The sequence below is a fragment of the Stenella coeruleoalba genome (genome assembly GCF_951394435.1).
Source record: "Stenella coeruleoalba genome assembly, chromosome: 16".
In the NCBI taxonomy this organism is placed as follows: domain Eukaryota; kingdom Metazoa; phylum Chordata; class Mammalia; order Artiodactyla; family Delphinidae; genus Stenella; species Stenella coeruleoalba.
The window spans coordinates 62,835,107-62,862,063 of NC_137162.1; the positions used below are offsets into that span (position 1 = coordinate 62,835,107).

The 26,957-nt window shown below is 39.4% G+C and overlaps 1 protein-coding gene across 1 annotated transcript; it reads right to left on the reverse strand.

The window, feature by feature from the left end:
* Nucleotides 1–1,366: 1,366 nt before the first annotated feature.
* Nucleotides 1,367–26,957, reverse strand: SUPV3L1 (Suv3 like RNA helicase). Its single transcript, XM_079899777.1, has 15 exons — nucleotides 26,592–26,957; nucleotides 20,871–20,948; nucleotides 20,373–20,480; nucleotides 18,904–19,018; nucleotides 17,584–17,752; nucleotides 15,448–15,559; nucleotides 13,329–13,406; nucleotides 11,942–12,033; nucleotides 10,569–10,749; nucleotides 9,697–9,790; nucleotides 8,737–8,956; nucleotides 7,024–7,104; nucleotides 6,492–6,668; nucleotides 3,854–4,002; nucleotides 1,367–3,196 (listed from the first exon to the last, which is right to left on the reverse strand). Exons 1-15 carry the CDS (start codon nucleotides 26,863–26,865, stop codon nucleotides 2,761–2,763), a joined length of 2,364 nt encoding a protein of 787 aa, XP_079755903.1. The 5' UTR covers nucleotides 26,866–26,957; the 3' UTR covers nucleotides 1,367–2,760.

Here is a 26,957-nt window from a genome sequence, read left to right on the forward strand (position 1 = left end):
AAAACATTGTTCTCTGTTCAAGTTTATGTATTTTACAACCTTTGAAAATAGAGTAGGGTAACAGCCTAATTCATTTATCCATTTGCTTCTCTTATCAAACCACAACTTTTCATTATATCCTCAGAGCTTTGTTTTCAATTGGACACACAAAGAATGACTGCATCATAATTACAGACTCCCAGGTCTGAGGTGTAAGAATTTTTGGTGATTTGTGATAACTGTTTTGTTTGTGATTCACAATAAGTCATTTTTCAAAAGACCCAATTCCATTTTGTATACTCACACTCGTCCATAAACAATGTACAAGGCATTACAAGTCATTGGTTATTATTGTTAACCACTTACGTACTAACCACATTTTACTAAATTACCCAGATCTGTACTGATGGAACTGAGGTCGGCATCTAAGCCTCAGTCCATACCCAATGCTGATGTTCGGCTGAATCCACAATAGTCCAAGGAGGGTTTTCAGGCAAGTATTTCAAAACCTGCTAGGAAACTGCAAGAAAAAAAAGAAGTTTTGGAAATATTGAAAACATGACCTTAGTGAAATGTATGCCTTGAACTTAGCTTGCCCCATAAGCCCACAAAGGAAGATAAGTGACATGTCAAACTTGTAGCAGAGAAGGAAGACCTGATTTCACAGTGACAATTTTAAACACACTACAGAGTTATTCAGGGCCATTCCAATTATATTTTTCCTGTTTTGTTTCACCTGATTTCATCTTTCTTTTAATCTCTTCTTCTGCCTAACCACAGAGCTCTCCCTCCCCCACAAACACGGGAGAGGTGAAAAGTAAACTATCACTAGTATTTATAAACACTCTGTAGCTCAATGTTCAAGCAGCCCTTCTCTGACAGCACCCCACCTCCACTCCTCTTATCTGAGGCTTCACTAACATTTAACTTGCAAGTGTCTTGCCTAAGTGTCCTCTCTGACTTACCAATTCTAGCTTCTAAACTGGAGAAAGTGAGAGAATTAATAACCCTCCAAGGGCTTCCCCTGGTGGCACAGTGGTTAAGAATCCGCCTGCCAATGCAGGGGACATGGATTCGAGCCCTGGTCTGGGAAGGTCCCACATGCCGTGGAGCAACTAAGCCCGTGCGCCACAACTACTGAAGCCCGCGCTCCTAGAGCCCGTGCTCTGCAACAAGAGAAGCCACTGCAGTGAGAAGCCCGCGCACTGCAATGAAGAGTAGCCCCCGCTCGCCGCCAACTAGAGAAAGCCTGCGAGCAGCAATGAAGACCCGATGCAGCCAAAGATAAAATAAATTTATGAAAAAAAAATAACCCTCTTAATTGACGTATCTCATCACGTAAATACGAGACCAAACCCATTATCCAGTTCAGTTCATGGGTATTTCTTGAGACCATCTGGGCAAGAATAGACTATGTCTGCCATGACGTTAATTCACAGTGGAAAGCAAGTCCTAGAAGTTAAAGTTGCTCAAACGCAAAATATCAAAAGAAATATGCCGTTCCAGGCATTTCACTATTGATTATCCACAAGTAAGGGAGATATACAGTCAGTGCTGCCTGTTCAGCCTTTATCTTTATGAAGGTAAAGGTAAGAAGAATAAAGACTGCTATCAATTAAATATCATCTGAACTCTGAACTACTGAAGAAAAAGTCAGAGAGATGACTAACTGTAAACTTGGCTACTCCTTGACCCAACTACAACCAAATCAGTTTAATCCCTAGTCTGAAGTCAGCCTCGATTTAGCAGTTGCTCAAGAAATTAGTTTAGTTCTTCGAATGACCTAAGAGCTCAATTCACAGCCCAGAATGAACCCAAACCTTCAGGTTCATTTATAAAACACTTCCTGTATACCAAGTCCTGTGCTATATGGCATCTCATCACATTTAACCTCCCAAATAACGCTAAGTAGGTGTTATTGTCCATCTTTTTCAGATGTGGAGACCAAGTCATACAGAAGGTAAGATTACTGAACTGGTAGTGATGAGAGAAGCTAAACCAAGATCTATCCAACTCCAAAGACTATGTCCTTAAGCTCCTTTTAGCTATATCTCTAACCAAGGCTTAAAATCTTTATTGGACAAGTAAAGGCCACTATGCATCAGACTGGCCTTTGGACATGGGAAGACCACTCACTCTATGTAAAATAGCCCACCAACCACTACCACTCTCTTCCCTTATTCTAGTTCTTTCTAGCATTTATCTCTGAAATCACATCTATTAATTTCACATTCATTTGCGCTTCTACTATATTCCAGGCACCATAGATATGGCAGTGAATTACACAAACAATATTTGCCCTCACAGAGCTGACATTATTTATTTAACTTATTCCTGTCAGTCACCATACCAAAATATAATCTCCACAAGGGCAGGAACATTATCTGTCTCACTTACTGCGTATTTCCAGCACCTAGAACAGCCTCTGGTACATGGGTACAACAGACAGCAACCTCTGTCAAAGAATTCTACCTGTGACATCCTCAGCAAAGGTATAGGAAACTGGTCAAAACAATTCACCAAACTGATTTTATTCCCACGCAGAGTTCCTTATAGTACATTGTCTTAGTGCTATACTACAAATGGCCATTAAATAAATCTTTAAATAAATCCTCTAAGACACAAAACAAACAGCAGTTTAGTTATCCTTAACAGTTAATTTTTCTTAGCAAAAAAAAAAAGACCAGTAAAAGATAGCCACAGTACCACAGCAGGCAGTAAATGCATATGAGGAAAAAAGGATTTTAAAATAGATTTTTATTTGCAAAAATAAAAATAAAACTAATCTGAATCGGGTTCCTTCTTCTTTCTTCTTGTCCCTTTTAAGGAAGTCCCAGATTCTGTTCTTCCTTTGCCATGCTCAGTTTGTTGTGTCATCCACTCTCTTTCTAGTTGTTTCAGCATGTCTGCAGTGAGGAGTCCTTGCTGCACCAATCTGGAAGCAAGGGATTTCTCTCCTGCACCAGAGCCAAGTGGTTCAGCAGCTTTACTCCCTAAAGCTTTGGTGCCATGATTCCTTCTAGTTCGGCTCTTTACTATTCCTGACAAACGGGACTGGCTTTCTGCTGATGAGTTCTGCAAATTCAGCAGTTTATGTGCCTCTGAAATTTTAATCAGTTTGGTGATGTTATGTACACCATCTTGGATAATGCCATCTAATTGTTTCTGGAGATCTCGAACAAGGCTGGCATCTGGAAACATATCTATAAACCGGTAGCTGGAAAAAAAGACATATTACATTATAGGAACAGCTCTACCGCAGTCACTGGATTAATCTCAATGAAGTAACTACGTCTTAACACTGATTCATTCCAAATATTCTGCTTTTGCAAAACTGTGTCCAGTGCCTTTGCTCAACCTTTATTTCGGCCAACACACCTAAGGAAGATGTTGTTATGAGAGTCGGTCCTTGCTCATATCTTAAATGATTCCAATATGCTCCCCTAGTGGGACATGCCCCCACCTTTGATAATCACTGATCTACAGCAGTACCTCTCAAATCACAATGTATACATGAGTCACCTCAGGATCCTGTTACAATGCAGAATTTGATTAAGCCTTGGGTGGGTCTGATATTCTCTATTTTTAACAAGCTCCCAGTTGATAACAATGCTTTTGGTCCAGGGATCACCATTTGCGTCACAAGGATCTAGGGGACTTTCTCACCTACCTATCTTAACTAGAATCGTAAGAACTCCTTAAGTCATTTTTGGAATAGGTATAAACCAGGCTCAACTGCCTTAATGGACAATAAACATAAAATAGAGCACCCTGCAAATATGTCCCTAATTTGAAAGTGCAAAAGACCATCATAAAACCTTTGATTCACCCTATTACTTAAAAAATGAGAGTGCATACAGGAAAAAATGGGTACCTTAGCCACAGGTAAAGATCCAAGACATCATGGACAGCTTCAAGATCCATGAGGTCTTTAATATTCTTAGGTGGAAGTAACGGCCATTTAATGTATCGTCGTAACCATGAGAAGGTCAGGGGCTCATTCCTGCTATACTGCCTGGCAAACTGAGAGAAACAGAAGAAACGAATTTGGTAAAACAATCAGAATTCACTTCAGTCTGTGACCAGAAAAAAAAAAAAAAACAGCACAACAAAATGTTAACTGTGGCTATATCTCAATAGGCAGGCTGGTTTCTCTCCTTCTTTATACTTTTCTGTATTTTAGAGAACATTTAATATCTTATAAAGGTACTTTTTAAAAAAAAAGACATGATTTCCTTCTTTTTTCCAAAACCAGGGCAACAATATATACATGAACTAGCTTTCCAGGGACTGTCTATTAACTTTTAAGAACAATTAATGTTCTAAGTTCTAGGCAGACAGTACCCAAAGACTCTCATTCCTTCATGCAACAGTCCTATAGCTTCAAATGTGAGCTTGTATTTTTTAATATCCTCACTTATTATAAAGAAACTCTTTGAGGTGGCTTCGTGCAAGGTTGGTCATGAGTCAATCAAACTAGTAAAGAGACTACCTCTTTACTAGTTATATAGTTTTGGCCAAGTCACCACTGTGCTTCAGCTTCCTCATTACCATAAGACCATCATACCTCCTTCTTGAACCACACGACACTCTTGGAGAATATGCCGCCTCCCAGACAATGCTAGGCATTATTATGCATCACAATATACTATAGGAGACAGAAATAAAACCATGCAAGAACTATCAAGCAGAAGTTTAAAATCTTTAGCTTCAAGGATAAGGTGATTTCAAATGGTTCATCTCCTAATTAGGGAAAATTATCTCTAAATACTTAACCTAAGCAAGGTCAGTACTTTAGAGAGGCAGGGCAGTTTTCAAATAATTGTGGTTAAATAATGTCACAATTTTATTAATTTCAGTCTGGTGCATTCTTCTAGGTTTAATAAATGCCAAGTAGGACAGCCATGAAGAATGTAAATGTGACCACGCTAACTTACTAATAAGCAGGACATGCCAAAAAGTTCTCTTATAAAGGCAGTGGCTTTAATATTTTTGGCCACAAACAACTAATGGAAGCCCATATGTAAAACAGCTAAGCATGGAGCTGCTCAGAGACAGGGAGGGAGAGAGGCCCATGCAGGAGCCATGGAACACAGTTTCAAAACAACTTCCTAAGGGGCATCAGAGACCATCAGTGGGACTGAGCTCCTTTCTACTTCAGTAATAATGGAGATCAAGAAAAAAGAAATATCTCTAGATTTCACATTTCAATCTGTAAACACAACACATAACAACTATTGACCTGTACTGCTCCAGACTCCTTACTCCTTAGTAATATGCTTCTGCTTTATTAGGGTAGCTGCTTGAAGGATGGTGTAAATGGGGTCAGGGCCATGGGCTCCAGCTCCATCCAGGCCAGTTTCTTAAGTTTAAGACTTTGTTCCATAAACTTCAACCTTATGCTAGTTAGCTCTCTCACAAACACCAGCTCTAAGAAACAGAGCGCTGGTAATAGCTGGACACAGTAAATAGCTGGACACGGAACACCTCTGAGACACATTAAGGAAAAAAGAAAAAGGCAAGCTACAGACTAATTCATTGTAACATTTATGGGAAAGCACACCCACCCAACAAAAACTAGAATTTCTACTCATACAGGTATGTAGGCAAATGTAACGGAAAAGGTCTGCAAGGATACACAATGCTGATAATAGCAGTTATGCCAGAGGACTGAGACTGAAGGTGGTAGCCCAATTTAACCTTCTCTAATGTTTTAATTTTGCTCACACAAAAAAAGTACATATGTATTATTTGTGTAATTTTAAAGTAATTTAAAACATAAGCTTATAACTAGATTTGGTAAAAACAGAGCTAGTATGCAGAAAGCTAACATCTATTAAGAAGATGGCAGTGAAACTACAACAATGAATCAGGAAAAGATGCAAAGAGGAGACCTTTGGATTTAGCGGGGTGGGCGCTCCAAGCAGAAGCAAGAGGGACAGCAAGGGCCCAGAGATGTGAGAAGACACGGCAGGAGACTGGAAGTTCAGCTTCTACTGCCTTTGCCTAGTCCCCCTGTTTGGGTGAATCTTGTGCTCAGAAGTTAGAGATCTGTATCCCTACCCAAATGAGTTAAAAGAAAAGAGGCTGGAACCTTGGCACCAAATTCACACAAGACAGCCATCCCCGGCCCAATGCCTGATAGTCTAAGAAAACGGAATACTATGGCCACTACTGACCCCAAAGCCACCTCCCTTCCAAAACATATTACCCAACACCAATAAGGAAAAAGTATATCATCAGGCAAAGACCCCTTTCCTCGAAAAAACTGTTTAATTATTTTTGTTTTAGCTTCTTCAAAAAGGCTACCATATAAGCCCAAATACAAAGCAAGACCTCCTTCCCCCAAAAAATTATCTGTAAGAAAAAAGAGCCATTTTTATTTAAGTTCGTACACAGTACCTCATATTAAAGGGTACTCTCTTATTTCTTTATTTTGAATAACAAACTGTTGTCTGGGGAAAATGCATCAACCTGAAACAACTCAAAATATCACAAAGATAAAGGCTTACCTGTAACAATGAAGAACAGACAAAAGGCTGCTTCTTGTTGATAGGGGCTGTGCAGAAAACATACCTCACTCGTAGACTTAATGGAATATGCTGGATCAACTCTGCAGAAAATTTAAAATCATCCATATTGCAGACAAAATACTGCCCATCAACTTGTGAAAAGTCTACAAAAATATCCTGGGGGGAAAAATATATTAAATTACTGGACTACCTAGCTGGGCATGAATAAAGTACTCAAGTCTATAAATGACAATCACTTTAATCCATTAACAGACTTCCAGAAAGGCCTGCTTAATTCACTGCCTCCTCAAGCTAACAGACTTCCCCCATAGCCTTCCCGACCTAAAATACTCAGAAAATTCCTCAGGACAAAAGTCCCAAAAGATTTTGAGAGAAAGTTTCCGCTTTCAAGATAAACTTCATAAACAGCAACTTCACAAAAACAGACTATCCATTCATGTCCACAAGGTTAACCAGTAATTGTCTGACATACTGACCTTTTTAGAAAAGCGATGTAAGAGTTTCTACTTACAATGAGATTAGAAAGCGTTGTGTCAGGGAGATGGTAGGCAAACATTTCAATCTGTTCAGCAGTTGGATGAAGACCAGCTGCCTTTAGTAAAGAAAAAACGACCATAAGCTTATTTTTTTTTTAAGGATAAGTTTTCTTAAGTTATTTCAAGATAAGTCCTATATTCAGGTTAAGCTATTGCCAAACGAGTTAAGGGACAAGAATTTAAGTAAAACAGAGAAAAGCATCATACTTTGCCATTTATTACCAACTGGGAAAACTGACGAGATGATTTAGTAAAACTAATCAAGTATACCCATTGAGTAATTAATCTTTTGCTTATATTTTAGTTATATTTCTAAAATCTATGATGATCTGATAGAGTACCACAAATAGTTTCCAGGGTCCCAATTCTCTCCACTGAACAAAAACGAAAAAGGAAAACCCAATCACTTTATCCAGGGCAATAAAACTGACATACATACATAGAGAGAAAATGTCTAAATTGAAGGTCAGCTATCTCTTTACCTGTATATTTACACAATGTTAAGAATTGCCCACAATAAGTATAAGCAAGAAAATAAGAGAGAAAAGGAATGGGAAAAAGAAAGAGGAAAGGAGGAGAGAGAGATGAGTCATGGGAGGGAGGCAGACGATGAACACAAGAAAAGAGCTACACAGGAGGGAGGTGGGGGAGATCCATTATCAGCTGCACTCTTAATAAAAGCTACAGAAATGATTTCAACCACAGCTTTCCTCCAGGAACTTTTCCTTGCATTCTCTCATTTATATACCCTTTTACCTGGGTTCACTAAAATCAGATGAGCCTTAATTAGTGAATTTTCCAGGCAAACTTTAATTTGTAAGTTTGTTTAAAACATGTACACTTCTGCCTCATTAACTACACTAACCAAAATTTAACCCTGTCCTTACTGGTTCGAAGTTGTATAGCTTAATGCTATTTTTGACCCCCCCCCAAAGGTTTCTTCTACTTCCGAGCTTCTCACAATTTTCAGTCTGCTGATATAGTGTGTGCCCACCTGAAGCAACTGTGCCCCTATCCCCACCCACTGCTAGATTATAGGAAGAACTAAAGGAAAATCAGGTTTACTAAACTTGTTATATTATGGCTACATTTGTCAAATCTGAATCTTTCACTTGCATACCATTCTCTAACAAAGGAGTCTCTATTAGGCCTCTCAAAAGCAATAAAGCAGGGTTTTCTCTTCTTTATTTTTTATTTATTTACTTAATTTATTTTTGGCGGCGTTGGTTCTTTGTTGCTGTGTACGAGCTTTCTCTAGTTGCAGTGAGCGGGGGCTGCTCTTTGCTGTGGTGCACGGGCTTCTCATTGTGGTGGCTTCTCTTGCTGCGGAGCACAGGCTCTAGGCACGTAGGCTTCGGTAGTTGCGGCACGCAGGCTCAGTAGTTGTGGCTCACGGGCTCTAGAGCGCAGGCTCAGTAGTTGTGGTGCACGGGCTTAGTTGCTCCGCGGTATGTGGGATCTTCCCGGACCAGGGCTCGAGCTCGTGTTCCCTGCATTGGCAGGTGGATTCTTAACCTCTGCACCGCCAGGGAAGTCCAAAGCAGGGTTTTCTTGACATGATTTTCATGGCACAAAATTTTCTTTTGCTTATTTGTTTCCAGGTGTCTAAGGCAAAAGTCTGGAAAGTAAGTGAAGGAAGGAATGACTGTCCTCCATAGAGAAGTAGCAATTACTATGTTACACCTTACCTTTATAGGATCCACAGGCCTATTCAAAATTTCCTTTAATAAACTGAGGTCTTCTCGATTCATTGTTGTAACCTCTCCTTCTTTAAATTTTGAACTGAATCTACCAGCTCTGCCAGCAATCTGCAAGGCTTGAGAGGTGGTGATTGGTTCTATTTCTTTTTCTCCCTTTTCATTGATACTGGGCTTCATAAGGGAGTAAAAAATAATTCTTCTTATGCTCCTGAAACAGAAATACAACTGATGTCACGGACTGCTGTCTGAAAAACCGTCCATCATTTGATTCATTACAGAAATGCTCACTCTAATTCTAGTTTAGGCCTACTTGGAATATTGCCCACTATTTACAAAGTAAGGTAAAAGGGTTTGTTGGTAATTCTTTTTCTTCCCTTTAAATAGCATTTTTTAACAACTGTGTACATTTACTAAAAATCATCATCAAATTATACATTTAAAATGCGTGAACCGTATAATATGTAAATTATACCTCAGTAAGGCTCTAGAAAATAACTTTTTTACAAATAAACCACATAAAGCCTTCTTAAGCTACTTTTAAACACTGACTGCTGTTAATGGCTTTGAATAGTTCTTTCATGCATAAAGGTACAGTTGCATTCATTCCCCAGAGCGGAATATTCAGGCTTAATATTGTTAACCCCTAAACACAGTGGCTGGCCCCACACGCCCAACAGGCACACACCCTTGTTGACTGAGACAGTGAAAATCAAGTGAGGTAATGTAATAGGTTAGCAGTGGTAGGAAGCAGCACTCAAAAGTCCAAATGTTATGTGATATTTTCATTTTATTCCCTCAACAGGTGTGAGCAAGATAAATCTCAGACCTATACTATAATATCCATTCTCCTAAATCAAAGTGTTTGGTCATTCTAATGCCAATTATAAGTTTTTTTAATTTCCATCTAACCCACTGAATATCCATGATTATTAAAAACAGATTACTTACAAATTAAGTCCCATGCCAACTGCATCTGTAGCAACCAGGATTTTGCATGGATCACCAGGATCATTAAACTTTCTTGCTTGAGCAAGTTTGGTCCCTAAAACAGCAACAGTTTATGTTAAATCAGTATTCTCAACCTTTTACTACATCACACTAAATATACCTTGGGGGCTTCCCTGGAGGCGCAGGTGGTTGAGAGCCTGCCTGCCGATGCAGGGGACGCGGGTTCGTGCCCCGGTCCAGGAAGATCCCACATGCCACAGGGCGGCTGGGCCCGTGAGCCGTGGCCGCTCAGCCTGCGCGTCCGGAGCCTGTGCTCCGCAACGGGAGAGGCCGCAGTAGTGAGAGGCCCGCGTACCGCTAACTAACTAACTAACTAAGTAACTAAGTAACTAACTAAATCTTGGAAACCCTTACCTCCTACTCTCCATTTTTATGGATAAAACTCTTATTGTTTCAAATTTATTTCTTTACATTCTCAAGGAGCCAGTTATCCTTTATTTCCATTCCTTTAAGTATCCCCACAAAGAGCAACACAATCCTCTTATCATTTCTGAGGACACTCATCAATAGACTTCTGGTAATATTTTAAGAATATTACCAAGTTCATATTTTAATGACATTTCTGTAAGAAAATCATCAGCTCAACATTTAAAAATACAGTCTAATAATAGCAAGTAACAAGAGCCATAAATAATTAAAATACTTCTATCACCACAAAGATGACTAGAGAAATATTTATTTTATATAACCTATAATAAATTACACACCAAGCAACTTAATTCATATCTTTTACTGTGTTTTCTAGACATATCTCAACATAAATGGCAAAAACAAGAGATTTCATATCTTGTCATGAGAAAGCCAATAATTACCAGGTGGGAGACTGCCATATATAACAGCTGATTCCAATCCCCGAATTTCAATCTGTCGACTCACAGAATAAATATCATTCTTGCTAAAACAGACAATGCAGTCCCCAGGCCGAAGGTTGTCTAAAGATTCTAATGCGTGATCCAGCACAAAAATGGGGGTAAGCCTCTTATAGGTTCGAACCTACAATAAACGATATGATATTGTAAAATAACATACCTAACTCAGCTTCTTCTAATATTGTGAAAAACTCACAATCAAGAGTAGCTAGAAACTGATAAGTTCCAACTTTTTCAAGAGAAAATACAGAAAAACATTTATTTTGATATTACAAATATTACCATCCATTCTCACCGGTATTTCTAAATTAACAAAATGTTACAGAGGATTTCATAAATTTTCAAAGCACTTTCACATATATTTGATTTTTATGGCAACGTGGTAATTTCAGAAAGGTTAATATTATTTCCCTTTTATGAAAGAATAAAATAGAGTCTAATAAAAGATCAGGTCTGATGAGGATTTTTCCAGTTCTAGCCTTCTGTGATTTGCTTAAAAACACAAAGTGAATAACAGCAAAGCCAAGACTGGAACCCAGAATTTCTTCCACTACATTCCACTATCTCTCCCTGAAAGCTGAGCACAAAACTAAAGTAATGGACCAATTTAAAAATATTTCTTCATTTTATTACAGAAGTCTGGTAAAGAAAACAAAAAGTAGGATTAAATGGAAAGGAGTGGCTTCCTACTCTAGGAATTTGAAAAAGGGTATCTCTACCAATCAGATATATATCAAAGTCCCCAATATCTGACACCTGAGACTTTGAAAATCACAAACTTTTGCTGGAGCCTCCAACTTCCAACATTCCTGATTTATTTAATTCTAAAGAGTTCTGTTTAAACTCCAAAAGGTTTTGTCAAGAAAAGATAAGGAATCTCCTTATACTTTTGGAGACTTAGGGTGTGACAGCCACGCAGTCAGAACTTTAGTTCATGAGGGTCAACCAACTATGTATGATCTAGTCAACTACGAGGAAATGCTAATCTTTCAAGTTCAGATTTTGCCACCATCTGGGGCCTATGAAGCCACTGCCTGGGTACTCTGGGCTATTTGCTATGCCACCTTGAGAACAAAGTGTATAATCTAGGGGCTTCCCTGGTGGCGCAGTGGTTGGGGGTCCGCCTGTCAATGCGGGGGACGTGGGTTCGTGACTCGGTCCGGGAGGATCCCATATGCCGCAGAGCGGCTGGGCCCGTGAGCCGTGGCCGCTGGGCCTACGTGTCCGGAGCCTGTGCTCCGCGGCGGGAGAGGCCACAGCAGTGAGAGGCCCGTGTACAGCAAAAAAAAAAAAAAAAAAAGTGTATAATCTAGTACCTCCACATCTTCCCCAGTTGTGTACATAAGCTCGGTAACCAGGTCAATAGCAGCAGATTCTCCACACAAATGGATTTCTTCAGCACAGAGTCCTGTTAAATGCAAAATTGGCGTTTCTTAAAATTTTAAAGATATAAAATTAAATATGCAGTACTCTATATACCAAAAATACCTTAAGTTTGCTTACCTATTGCTTTACAACTTCACCAAGTGTTTTCATATTATCTCTATGATTCTAACCTCAAAACAAAACCTTCTACTAGGCGAAAATTATCACCACTTTTATAAATCTTGGGGATTTTAAATTGCTTTGGCCAAGGTTTTGAGTCTACTAGAGGATGAAGCCAGCCTGTACTAGAACCTGCATTTTGATGGTTAATACTGAACATTAGTCCTATACTTTTTTTTCAAATTAGGCTCCATGGAATCACTGAGGTGCCTCAGAGGCTGGGGGCTGCTAGGTAGAAGAAACTCCAAGCTCCTTACCCCTGAGCGTATCCACTTTCATCTATTTTATATTACAGGCTTTAGTGTATACTCTTTGTTTACAGAAAGTTTACCTATGTTTTTAAATTTGAAAACACTTGCCCTACAACATGCTGATCAAAAATTCACTCCAATATCAAGCAGGAGAAACGTTCATTCATGTCTATGGACCTCGCTTCCAGGAGCCTATCCTAAAGAAGTAATAAAATGAATAAAAAGTTAACGCCTACAAAGATTTTTACTGCATCATTAATAATAGAGAAAAATGTTCAACTCTTTGGGACAAATTACAACTGGTCTCCCACATCCACAGGTTTCACATCTGCAGATTCAACCAACCGCGGATTGAGCATATTCAATCCGTGGTTGGTTGAATTCATGGCTGCAGAAGCCATCCAACTGTAAAGGATTTGAGCATCTGCAGATTTTGGTATCTGTGCGGGTACAGGAACCAACATCCCACAAATATCAAAAGGATGACTGTGTAGTACAGTTCTTCAATGGAGAACATGCAACATTAATATGTGGTATGAAAAAAAAGTCTATGAAACAACAGAACTGAAAAAAAAAGCAAGATAAAAATTATATATTCACAAAACACCATATACATGAGAAAAGACTGCCATGAAACACCAAAATGTTAATAGTGGCTGTGTAAATATGGCAAGATTTGAACACTTTAATTAAGTGATTATGCTAATTTTATGACAGAAGAAATGGACTTCCCATTATTAGAACAATACTTAGAAAATTAAAGCTCACACTTAGCTGACTTTTTTGATGGATTTGTGTCAAGAGAGAATCTAGCTGGCTCTATTTGGCAATGTCAAGCAGATAAATGCAGATAAATCCCAGTGCAGATGTCACAAAGCACAGGTTTTATAGCAATAAGACCACCAACCTAGTAGTGCTCTGGTCCAGGCCCATCCTCTGGCTGGATCTTTAATCATTTGAATTTCATCAATCACGGCCACTTCATCTTAAAATAAAAAGTTATCATGAGCAAGACAATCTACTTCAATAGTATTATAAACAAACCACAATACCAAAATGCAAGCTTTCAATACCACCATAATCATCATCATTACTTATTAGGTGCTTCGTTTCTAGCAGGCTTGTTCTAAGTGCTTTACAACTCATTTAATCCTCACAACAAACCCATTAGGTAAGTATCATTATTACTTACATTTCCTTTTTTTTAATCTCATCTTTTTTTTTTAAATTAGAAATAATTGTCTTTGGCCACACTGTGAAGCTTGCAGGATCTTAGTTCCCCAATCAGGGACTGAACCCATGCCTTCCGTACTGAAAGTGAGGACTCCTAACCACTGGACCACCAGGGAATTCCCCTACATTTACATTTTTACAGAAGAATAAACTGAGACCCAGAGAAGTTAAGTCACTGGTCCTAGTGTAAGATTTAAAACCGTGAAATTCAAACCCAGACCGTCTCTACTGCACTGCCTCCCAAACTGAACAGGTTCAGTTGTCCTATTTTCTGCAATCTCAGAGGCAGCCTGGAGAATCTGCCTAATAAGAACACATCCACACAGCAACTGAAGTAGCTCCTGGGACCAAGGAGTAGATAACCCTGCAGTAAAACGAAGCACCTCAGGAATCCAGACGGGTGTCAGGAGGAGAACCAGAGAAGAACGTGTAATTCCCTGAGCTCCAGCTCTGCTTATTCTTAGGGGTTTTAAAGCTTATTATGGTAAAAAAAAAATAGTGGCTCATTTTATTTTCTAATGCCAAAATGCTTCCAACCATATTATTTTATTCTTTTTAAGTCATATAAATTATATTTTAGTTTGCTTCCCAAAATACCAAGGAGTTGCAAGGAGCATATTTTAAAAAAAGGAAAAATTTAATGTGCCCACAACGACATTTAGCAAACAAAAGAAAGCTAATTTTATACTGAAAAACCATCAGATTAAAAATTACTAGCATATCTGAGCGTATACAAACAAGATTAGAAAAGAGGGCACAGAAGAAGGAATTTTCATTTATATGTGCTATTTTAATTTTTACAATGTATTACTTTTAGAATAAATGGATTTTTTGGAAAACTATCCATTTACTCAGAAAGTTAAGATTATTAAAATGAAAAAAGCAAGCTACCAAATAGTACATAATATATAATCCCTATTTTATTTAATATACACACTCACGATGCACACATAAGTATAATGCATACACAATACAAACACAGTCTAGAAAATATACACCACAGGGTTAATACTTGTTGATTCTGGATGGGTGGAATTGGGAGATTTTTTTTTTTCCTTCTCTTTGCATTTATTTTTATGTTTTCTATAATGAAGAAATGATTGCCTATATAATAAGGAAAAAGGTAATTTTCATTTAAAATACTTTCAAAACTACAGTAATTAAATAGAAGTTTTCTGTGGTACTATGTGTAATAGTGAAAAACGTTAAACAACCTAAATATTCTTTAATAGAGGAATGAATAATTTTAGTCATAATATGGAATACTACATAACAATTTAAATGAATAAATGTGATATATATTCATGATACATGTATATGTATACAAGACTAGATCTAAAAAATGTGTAAAATAAAAAGCAAATTGTGGAATAATAATGCAATATGATAATCATGTAAATGTTTTAAAACACACAATCCACAGTATTGATAGGCAATACATAACAGTGATACCAAAAAAAAAAAAAAAAAGGAAAGGTATATACCAAATATTTGATAGCAACTGGATCAAAAGAGGAGAGAGGAATTGAACTGGGGAGCGACACAAAGGAAAATTCATACTTAGTGACATTTCAGTTCTTTTATGAGAAAAAGGGAAAGAAATTCAAAAGCAAACATAAGAGAAAGTTTGGCATTTTTAAGTAGTGGTAAGTCCTGGGTATTTGCTGTACTATTCTTTTCTTTGTCTCAATTTAAAATTTTTTTCACAATAAAAAACACATTCCATATGTTCATCTGAATTTTAAAATAAAAAAATACTAAACCATACAGTTTTTAAAATGGTGTATACATACAAGGAGTTGTAACACTGCACATCTCAACAGTACAAGCAACATGGGCAGCCTGTTTCCCATCTGGCTCTACTGTCACACGTTCTTCACCTGTTACCAAGTCACATGGCACACCCTAAGATGACAAAAAGAAAACTGGAATTATTTCCACCTTGAAAACAATAGCAAAAAGAAGTTTTGGATGTTTAATAGAGTATTCTCTCCATTACATCAAATTTATTTGTCTAATAGTTGAAACAAAATATCCCCAATCCTTTAAAAAAAATTTTAATAAGAAAGCAAAAGCCACTCTCTTATATAACCTATGTAAACTTGGAAACATCTCAAATCAGCTAAATTCTCAGATAACAAAAGCATGAGAAATTGCAGCAGTTTCACTTTTTACCTCTGTACTATTTCAATAGTTTCTGTACCATTTTAGTTTATTAAAATGAAATTGTTTCTATGTTCAAGAAAAATATCATAAATAAAATTTAAGAATATAAAGACCTCCTAATATATTTCTTTGAGAAGGACCAACATCAATGCTATGGTGTATTTGAGTTACCAACCACCCCCGTCCACTAAGGACTGAGGGGTTCCCCAGGATGAAGAACATTTGGTGCTAAATCAGGGAAAGTCCAGGCAAACTGGAACAGCTGGTCTCCACAGTGGCCTGAAACTAATGAGGAAACATCAGACTTTGCATACATATCCAACTGTCATCCAGTTGTATCCAAACTGAGTGACAACTTACAACACAACTGACCTGTAGTCTTTCAAAATGTAAAGGTTTGGCATGGACATATATACACTACCAAACGTAAAAGAGATAGCTAGTGGGAAGCAGCCGCATAGCACAGGGAGAGCAGCTCGGTGCTTTGTGACCACCTAGAGGGGTGGGATAGGGAGGGTGGGAGGGAGACGCAAGAGGGAGGAGATATGGGGATATATGTATATGTATAGCTGACTCACTTTGTTATACAGCAGAAACGAACACACCATTGTAAAGCAATTATACTCCAATAAAGATGTAAAAAAAAAAATGTAAAGGTTATGAAAGACAGAAAGACTGAGGAATTGTACTAGAAACATGACAATAAAACACAGCGGGAGACCCTGAACAGAATGCTGGGGTGGGGGGGGGGATGGGGAAATGGAGTGGTGGCAGTGTTTATAGGACAACTGGCAAAATTTGAATATGGACTGTGGATTAAATAATGGAATTCTATCGATATTAAATGTCCTACTTTAGATGAATATCCTGAGGTTATGTAAAAGAAAGTCTTTGTTCTGTGGAAATACTTTAAGTATTTACGAATAAGGAGGCATTATGTATGCAAATTACACAAATTATTCAGAACATAATAAAAGAGAATGCAAATCGCCTACCAAAACGGATTAATCTTTCATTATAAAATCATAATAAAACAATGAACTAAAATATGGCCCCTTTACTGAAATGATGCCTCAGACCACAGGGCATTCAGTCCTTTTCTCAGTCTTTATCGTTAGTTCTAGTTGACAGCATCAAAGGTCTAATCTTAAAAAAAGGTAAATTGAATACAACAGAGTAGGTGGGTAACTCTGAGGAGACAAAGAAGGGGTTCAGAGGGCGTTTCATCTATATCAATATTTTCTTTTTCTTTTTTTTGGCTGTGCCACGTGGCTTACAGGATCTTAGTTCCCCCACCAGGGATTGAACCCGGGCCCTCCGCAGTGAAAGCACCAAGTCCTAACCACTGGACCGCCAGGGAATTCCCCAATAATATTTTATTTCTTGAATCTGATGGGTGTTGGGTAGTGGACTCAGGTTATCTGAATGTTATTCCCTGCATTCCTCTGTATATGTGAAATATTCTGCAATATTGTATTTCACTCATTCTGATACACACGTTTTTTCACATTTTAGTATCTCTGAAACCAGGATACCTCTTAACAATGGATGGCATGTCAGAATTCAGTCGGCAGCATCATCTTCCTTCTCAGTTTTACATAAAATAACAGTACATCTTACACTTGATGGCTTGTTAGATGCAATGCAAGATGGCACTTTTTGTTAACAGTAAATTACTATATACGCCCTCCCCCTCTACCCCCTTCACTCTACTCTCCCCCAAATTAACAAGAAAAAGAGAGAATATTTGGTAATATACTAACAGCAGCATTACTCTTTTCGAAGATCTCATGTGCCAGTAATTTTAAAGGGCCACAATATACTCCAGATTTTGCTGACAAGTATTTCTGGATTGCATGATAAGTCTTTCCACTGTTCGTGGGACCTGAATGGAATATTATCTTCCGCTGTAAGACTCTGGCTTCTGGGTACCTAGAACATGAGTAGGTAAACAGCTTAATTCCATTAACGTCAAAATCCTGGCAAAGGTATTAAATGAAAAAAATTCCAAGGAAACATCCTCTTAACATTCATAAGATAGCATCTTTGAAAAATTAAATGATGAGCTTCATATCCACACTAAAATGACTGCTTTCCGAGAATAGCATTTACTAACTAGAGGACAGAAAAATCCAAATGCAAATTAATTTATTGGATATTCTTGCCACTGTATAAATCACCTTCCCCAAGAGTTACCTAAAATAAGTTTAAACTGCTAACAGCTCCAGAGATTTGTCCACATTATTTCCACAGCTCTACATATGCCCTATAAATAAATATTCCTAGGCTTCTGAATTTCAGCATATACAATAAAATGACTGAGTCTTCTGCTTCTGGCCATGAGCACTTGCCCTCTCACCATAAACAAGTACAAAACTGGACAAAATATATACAGCAGCTGCCTGGGGACATGGACAGGAGGCAGTGCAGGACTACAAGCCCCAAAAGAAAGGAACACCTGAGATGAGCCCTGCTGTACCCCAGTAGGGCATAGGGAGGTGGAACCCAAGCAAGGTAAAAGTCCCACTGAGCTGAGCAGTAGAGATCAAGTTCAAAGCTGCTGAAGCAGCTGGAATTTGAAAGCCAGAGTGTGAAAGAGAAAAAAGGGTGCAATAGAGGGGGAGCCTTGAAGTCTGTGTGGGAGTTCCTTGGGTCCTTGGCCAAGGGCTGGGCTGAGCATGTCCTCCTAACAGAGGACAGCTTGCTAAGAGTTTGAGTGGAAAGTCTCAAAGAGGTGGCAAAGTGCTAGGAGATGCTGGAGTTCCAGCCACAGTGGTGGAGGGGAGAGCTCATTAATAGCGTATTCAGCTGAGACACCAGGAAGGCCACACCTGAATTGTAAGGATGACACCCCAAAGGGCTACTCTAGATCCGCCCTAATAAAACCTTAAACCAAACTTGATTAGGATTCAAGGGGAGACACCAGTTAACTGCCTGCCAAAACTGCCCACTTTTCTAGAGAAAACAAAACAATCTAGATGACTTATGATTTATCATCCAGCATACAATAAAAGTACATAATGATCACTAATTTTCCAAGATTAGAAACTGAACATTTCAAATCTACAAATAAAGAAACTAACCAGTTAGGTGGTATTCTTAGGTCACTGATTTTACGTAGATCATCCTTACATTCCAACACAGGAAATATCTGTTTTGCATGTCTCAAGAAAAATGGAAATAAATCATCCACGTGAGCTGGAAAATAAAACACTGCATTAATATGTGCAATCTAAATGCTATCCATAACTGCACTGAATGAGAACTTTACTCTTAGTGAGCTAAATTAAGGGGGCATTGCCAGAATAAAAAGAAAAACCCTAAAACAAGGAACTCTATCCCTTCCTGAGGTCCTGCTTTGTCTTACATTTTCCTCCTCATTTCACTTATATTTTCCAGGAAAACAGAAAATTGGCTTTCAACAACCACGTTCCACTTCTTCTATGCAAACAGGTAAAGATCAGCATTGATGAAAGTTAAGTTAAAAACAAAGAACCTGGGGGAATTCCCTGGCAGTCCAGTGGTTAGGACTCGGCACCTCATCGCAAGGGGGCCCCGGGTTCGATCCCTGGTTGGGGAACTAGGATCCGCAAGTGGCATGGTACGGTCAAAACAAAACAAACAAACAACAACAAAAAACAAAGGACCTGGGAATATACATTAGAGAGAAGGCCTGTGGTTACTGAAGAGAAATACAGGTGCCAAGTATTTTTTAAACTACAGAGACCACTAAGAGACAAAACATGAAAGTGAATTGACGCCTCAGCAAGAAGTCTCCACACCTTAGTGGCTCTGATGAGGGTGGGGTTGTGTCCAATTCTGCTTTGTGTCCAGGTTCTACCTCAGTGCCTGGCCCAGGGCAAAAGTCTAATAGTCAAATACTTAAAAATATAACCAAAGCCAAACTGCCCATGGGAACAAAATAACGATGTTCCTACATTTTTTTCTTTTTTTTGCGGTACGCGGGCCTCTCACTGTTGTGGCCTCTCCCGTTGCGGAGCACAGGCTCCGGACACGCAGGCTCAGTGGCCATGGCTTACGGGCCCAGCCGCTCCGCAGCATGTGGGATCTTCCCGGACCGGGGCACGAATCCATGTCCCCTGCATCGGTAGGCGGACTCTCAGCCACTGCGCCACCAGGGAAGCCCAATGTTCCTACATTTTTATCTTTTATAGCAAGAGCTTTGTCCTAATATGAGGGAGAAACAAGCCAGTGGCAGAAACAGATGGAATCTGTTATGTATTAATTCTGTCTTGTGTGAGAGTTTATTTCACTGTAGCCTATATATTACTACATAGTGAAGAGCAGATAATGACAGATGAAGACCCCAGTCTTCCTCCAGCCTAAGACATACGGGTGATTTAATCACCAGTTCAGGGACCCACTATAAAAGCAAAAGGACCTAGAAGGCCTCCTACGAAAGCACTGAATTATTTACAGAGGATATTAACAGGGTTTATTCTAAAGCAAATACGCCCTAACTAGAGAAATAAACATAGGAAGAAATAAAAAGTATGCTCAACAGGATTTTAAAAAGTCTCTAAACACTTGCCTGCACTGAAGCAAATATCATTCAAAATAATGTGAATGTCCACATCCAGGGAATGAGACTGCATGATATAATTTCGAAAGCTTATGAAAGCCTGGTGGAAGAGACGAGCTGTGGGAAACACAAAATCAAAACAGGTAGGACTTAGTTTTCATTTAATTTCTCATTTTAAAAAATACATATACACGTCACACCTAACTCATCAAAGTGTCTTTTTCTTTTCTTGTAGTACAGCTGGTTTGTTATGATCCAGGCTAAAACTGATATTCTAGTAGCGCATGAAGGAAAGCTGAACACACAGCTCCCTTGCCGTGTGTCTGGCTCCCCAGGTGCCTCCTGCCGATCTCCTGTCTACAGAGAAGCAAAAGTCAGGGACATTCTCTAGATTACAACTATGTATTAATACGTATGTCCAGGCCACACTAGGTCCCACACAACAATGACAAAGCTGTAATCTAAGCAGTAATAAGATGTCTCTAATGGAAATCTTATTAGCCTTACCATCGAGTCCATAATCAGCACTCAGTTTCTGAATTTCTTTTCTCTTGTAAAACTTATCTAAGATCTTCTTTACTTCATCTGGAAGAAAGATATAAAAATTTAACATATGTTTAACATTTGTTTTCCAGATAGAGAAATGCCCAAAGAGCAAAAGAAACCTGAAGTCATAACACTCAAGGCAGCAGTCTACTGAGTGTTGCGAGAACTTGAAGGTTTTAGCTGATCACAAACTCTTTATAGTTTAATAGTGTCTAGAAAAAGTATAAAGTCAAACAATGCAATATTCCTGTAATACTGCAGAAGACTAAGCAAGGTGCTACAGGATTAGCATCACCCCTAGCCTCCATCAGACCACTTTTAGATAACCATGTTCTGTTTTGTTTACTTACGACCATTCTGAACATCAAATAGTGAGCAGCTAAAGGTATCTAGAAAGATAACCAATACTGTGAGGGCCAGATCATTATGCTTTCGTGTGAATGACTAAAGGAGCCAGGGATGATCTTTAGCTTGGAGATGATTTTAGGGAGAACAGATTATACATATTTTGTTCTAGATGGCATAACTAAAGTCAGTGGGAAGTGAAGGAAACAGATTTCAGTGTAATTTATACAAGAATTTCCTAATAATGAGAACAGGGAAAAGGGGTTGTCTCACAAAAGTGCCAGCTCGTTGTCACTGAAAAGTACTCAAGCAAGGCTTAGATGACTGTATTTCAAGGGTGACAGCAGAGAAATTACTGTGCTATAGTGGAGGCTGGATTAGATACCTGCTGAAATAACATGCCACTAAGAGTCCCTAATTTTACAGGTGAAAATACTTTTTTTTTTTAATTTTTTTTTTTGCGGTACGCGGGAAAATACTTTAATCAAGCTGAGATTGTATTAACATTGCACATGTTAAAACACTACTGCATTATTCTGTAGAGATAAACATTTTACTAATCCAGCCACACCCTCTACATTTCTGGGAAGGCAGGCCAAAACTGATACAGTCTTTGCTCATGAAACACAGAAAGGCCAGGTGGCCTGTATTTTTGCCTCCCACCAGAGTGCCAACTGCACTTGCATCCAACCACAACACACACACAACACTCACTGAAGAAATTAAGCCTGAATAAAGCATCTCACTATCAAAACTTTGTTTTGCAGAATGAGAGAATTTCAAAGTCGCTGGTTTAGCCATTAGGTTTGCCCACAACTAAATGTAAGATGCATACAAACATATCTACTATCACAGGCAGCCATCCTGATATTTCTGGGTTTCTGTTACTTTGTACCCAGTGGGTCCAACAGTTTCTTTACAATAGTGGAAAAATCAGTGACAAAAAAGGCACATGCAATTGCTTGGGGAAATTCTGCTGACCTATAAACTCAATACAAACTGAAGACATCACATTTATTAGAATTAATCCATTTTCTGTAACTAACACTCCAGTGTTATGCAAGAATTATGATACTTCACTCAATTTAAAATGCTTCAGAAATATGAGGTTTCTCATGCTAAGTGAAAGAAACTAGTCAGGAAGGCCCACGTATTGTATACTATTTATATGAAAGGTCCAAACAGAAAGGGAATGTGGATTAGTGGTTGCCACGGGCTGGGCAGAGGGGAGTGGGGGCTAGGGGAATGGGGAGTCACTGTTTCTGGGTATGGGATTTCTTTTGGGGTCATGAAAATGTTCTAAAATTAGATTATGGTGATAGTTTCACAACCCTGCAAATACACCATTTAATTACACACTTTAAATGGATAAACTTTATGATATGTAAATCATACTGTACAGCTGTTTTAAAAAATGAATACTACCCACATACTAAAAGTGAAGCTTCTCTGTATCAATACTTTCTTTTATCTAAAATTTAAAAGATAACTGCAAAAACATTAACACAATGGAAATAGCACGGAAAAAAATTTAATCTACTACAGAAGTATATGGAAACATAGTTTTGTTTTTCATAAAACTTAAGCTTTAACTGTCTCATTGTTCTTTTTAAAAATCATTCATTCATTCATTCATTCATTCACTTATGGCTGCGTTGGGTCTTCAGTGTTGTGTGCGGGCTTTCTCTAGTTGTGGCGAGCAAAGGCTACTCTTCGTTGCGGTGTGTGGGCTTCTCATTGTGGTGGCTTCTCTTGTTGCAGAGCATGGGCTCTAGGTGCACAAGCTTCAGTAGTTGTGGCACACGGGCTCAGCAGTTGTAGCTCGCGGGCTCTAGAGCACAGGCTCAGTAGTCGTGGCACACAGGCTTAGCTGCTCCACGGCATGTGGGATCTTTCCGGACCAGGGCTTGAACCCCTGTCCCCTGCACTGGCAGGCAGGTTCTTAACAACTGCCCCACCAGGGAAGTCCCTGTCTCATTGTTCTTAACAGAATGACCTGATTTGGGGATCACAGTTACTTCTCATTTAAATTAACGGTGATTAAAGGAGACTCTCTAGATTTCAGCCACAGTAGAAATGACTCAGTACTACAACTTTTAACCAATTAATAGCTTTCTTCCAGCTTCCTACAATGGGAGTTTGGGATTTAATAACAGGTTCTCTTCTAAAATGTAAATGTACCTCACATGAGTCTTTACACAAAAATGATCCACTTTACTCACTCCACGTACATCTCGATGAAGAATGAAGTAGCTACTACTAATGGTTGGGACTGCTTAAACCTTATGATTTACCCATTTTGTTAAAATGTTTTACTTTGCTTGTTCCACTGTACTTATCAGTAATTAACTAGAAGCCCATTACTTAATACATCAAAGCTCTATGATCACTTGAGGGTTGGAGAAGCAGGTGGAAAGGTACAAAACTCAACCTCTTCAAAACAGAATTGGAAATGCCAAAGTTACAGTGGAAACACAGGTGGGGAGAAGTGATCAGAATAGATCAGAACATCTCTAGGATCCAAAAAGGAAAGGGAGAATCAATCCTGAAGAGACTGTACCAAAGACCACCTAGTAGTGGCATTTAGTTTCCACCCCTTTAATATTACAACTAGTATTACCACTCTTGTTGAATATGAAGAAATACTGAAATATTGTTCTAGTAGTGGTTGGACTCATGATGAACCTTTTGTATCATCACAAAGGGAATTATAAAAAATAGTACTAGATTTACTGAAACTGTCCCTATTGCAGCAGACAGTTGCATTAGGCCAAATGCCTCCGACCCTTCTGCATCTCTCTCAGGTGATGGGTGTGAGAGATGACTATTCCCTACACCCTCAAATGCATCTATACCTGATACACCTATATCAAATTACAATGACTTCGTTAGGCTTCTGTTCTTTCTTAAGGTTCCCCTTGTAACCAACAGCATGATTCTCATCCAGGAAGCTAGCTGTGCTCTGGGCAGAAAAGTGTTGCCTAATACCCTATGCAGAAACTGTCTCCATAATCTTGATCCCCTTAGCATTACACCGTAATTCTGTACTTCGTGAGTGATTCGCCAGAACATACCAATCCAGGTGTTTTGACAAGCAAGCTTCCCCAAAAACTCTGACTCCAGTTCACTTTACTAATATGGAGCTGAGTGGCTTCAACCCTACAAATCCAAGTTCCAATCTGCATCTACCCATCTAGAACTACTAGCATCTATGAGGAAACTACCACAACCTCAATTGTGGTATCAATTAATTAATCTGATTAATTAATTAATTAATCTGATTAATCAATTAATTAATCTGATTAATCAATCAATCAATTAATCTGATACCTTCCCTAGGAGTCACAACTGCTAATAAAATTCACCATGAATATTATTTGTTGTTGTCACGTCCTGTAAACATACCAGTTATCAATCAAAAATCAGAAAGAGATCATGTGAGGTGCATCAATCACCCATGGTCAGCCAGGGCTCACCTAGCTTACCTCAGTGCCTGGGTGCTACCTTCCTCCTTCACTGCTCCACTTGAGACCACCCAAAACTTCCAGCTTAGTCAGCTGTCCAAGAAAGGGGAGGGCCACTCTGCCATCAAAGGTAGCCGCACTTCATTGTTAGAACTTCCAAACAGTTAAAAATTCATAACAGTGCCCCAAAGATTTCAAAACACTAATCTGGTGAGACCAGCTGATCATGAGTAAAAATACATCCAAGGAATTTTACACCAGCTATTAACAGCCTAAAGAAAGAGAGGCTTAGAACCTTTATTTATACGATACCCCAAAAACAAGTATTTTGTTAAATCCTCACATCAATCTATGCTATATAGTTGGGATGGATTATTTGGGCTCCTCGGGTGATAGTTTTCCCAGTTTCCACACATCACAGATTCTACTGCAGGGTAATTCCATTTTTCAAATAGCAAATGTTTAGTACAAGTGATACTAGTTTACATTTGTTCACCCCTTTACACTTTTCAAAGTGCTTTGCCCAACTCTTTATCATGACTTTCACAATCCAGAGATGTAAGCAAAGAAAATATTAATCTCATTTTACCATTTGGGAAATGGAGAAAATGTAAGTAAACTGTAAATCGGGCCAGTCACTTAAGTGCTGTAATGACTATCACAAATATGCACCATCTTTCTACTTGTAGTCAATCATGTTCACAGGGCTAAATGTGTTACAATCAACCAGAAAAAATACACATACACATATAATTTATATACATATATGTATGTGTTACAATCAACCAGAAAAAAGTATATATATAATATATATGTTTACATAATATATAAGTATATGTATGTGCTACTGCATGACTAGATAAGTGTCAGGGGTAAAGACTGTCTACTTCATAAGAGTTACAGGAAAGATTAAACGGGTCACATGCTTAAAACAGTACCTATCTTTAGCAAACACTGAGTATTAGCCATAAAAGAAGAAGAAGATGGAATTACAGATGTATTCTAGGCAGAGGGAGTAGCATGTGTAAAAGCCCTGGGGCACAAGTGCACATTTCATCAGTTTGACTGAAACAAGGAGAGTGGCTCGCAACAACGCTTCTCCAACAGGTACCCACGCCAGATCAGGCAGGGATTGAGGACCCTTTTAAACTGGGAACAATGGAAAAACATTAAACAATGTTTTGCAAGGGAGCAATAGGATTAGATCTTGCCACTTGCTGATGCTAAGCGATTCCTTTCCCTCTGGAGCCCCGGATGACCAGGGAACCTACCACTTTCGGTGAGCACACCCTTACGTTCTACCTTGTACTACAGCTGGCCATTCATATGTCCTTCCTCCCCACGAGACTGTAAGTTTCTGGAGCGGAAGAGATCTGGATGTGAGTCTGGTTCCTCTTAGCAACCACCATACAGCCTAACACAGTGTCTGGTTTGCCTAGGTACCCAGTCAATGACAAAAACTCCTGAAAGAAATCTTCCTCTGGCTTTTCAATGCCCCACTCCCTTGTCCCTTCTCGGAGCAATAGTTCTGGGTAGCGGGGGAGGAGAAAGAGTACGCTAGGAATCAGTCGTCCACCTAACGACTCGAAAAAGGTGAATCGTCCCATCACAAGAGGGCTTAAACCATTCACAGGACAACAGTGAAAGGGAGAAGGCCACTTCTGGAGCAGCACATCAAAGGATCAATAAGACACAGTCCCAAGCCTTGAAAGGGCTCACACGCCAGTAAGGGAGGCAGACAGTGACAGGCACGATGACAACGCTCGAGGGGACCTCGGGTCTCCAGGGGAAGGGCGGGGGGGGGTGCGGGGGTAAGCTTCTTCGCGGGCCCTGCAACACCACCCGCGCCGCCCTCGCCAACTCCTGCACTCACTCTTGTCCAGAGGGCGGGTTAGCTCGGCCCCGACATCGCCGTCAGCGCTGCGGCCCTGCGGTTTCACAGTCAGCGGCACGAACAAGGACGTGTTCGGAGATTTGGAGCCTCCTGAGGCAGAGGAAGAGGCGCAGGCAACGGCAGGAACGCGCCCCAGAGTCCCAGGAAAGGGCCCAGTGTGGGCGCGAAGGGCAGAGCAGATGGCTGCCCGGGGGCCAGGCTGGCGCCCCGGGGGAAGCCGAGCCCACAACAGGGCACACCGGGGGAAGGACATTGAGACCGCAGACTCGAGAGGAGGCTGGCTGGAGCAGCCTGCGGACACGGCGGCGGGCAATGACGCACAGCGCCAGTGCCTATAGCCCGCAA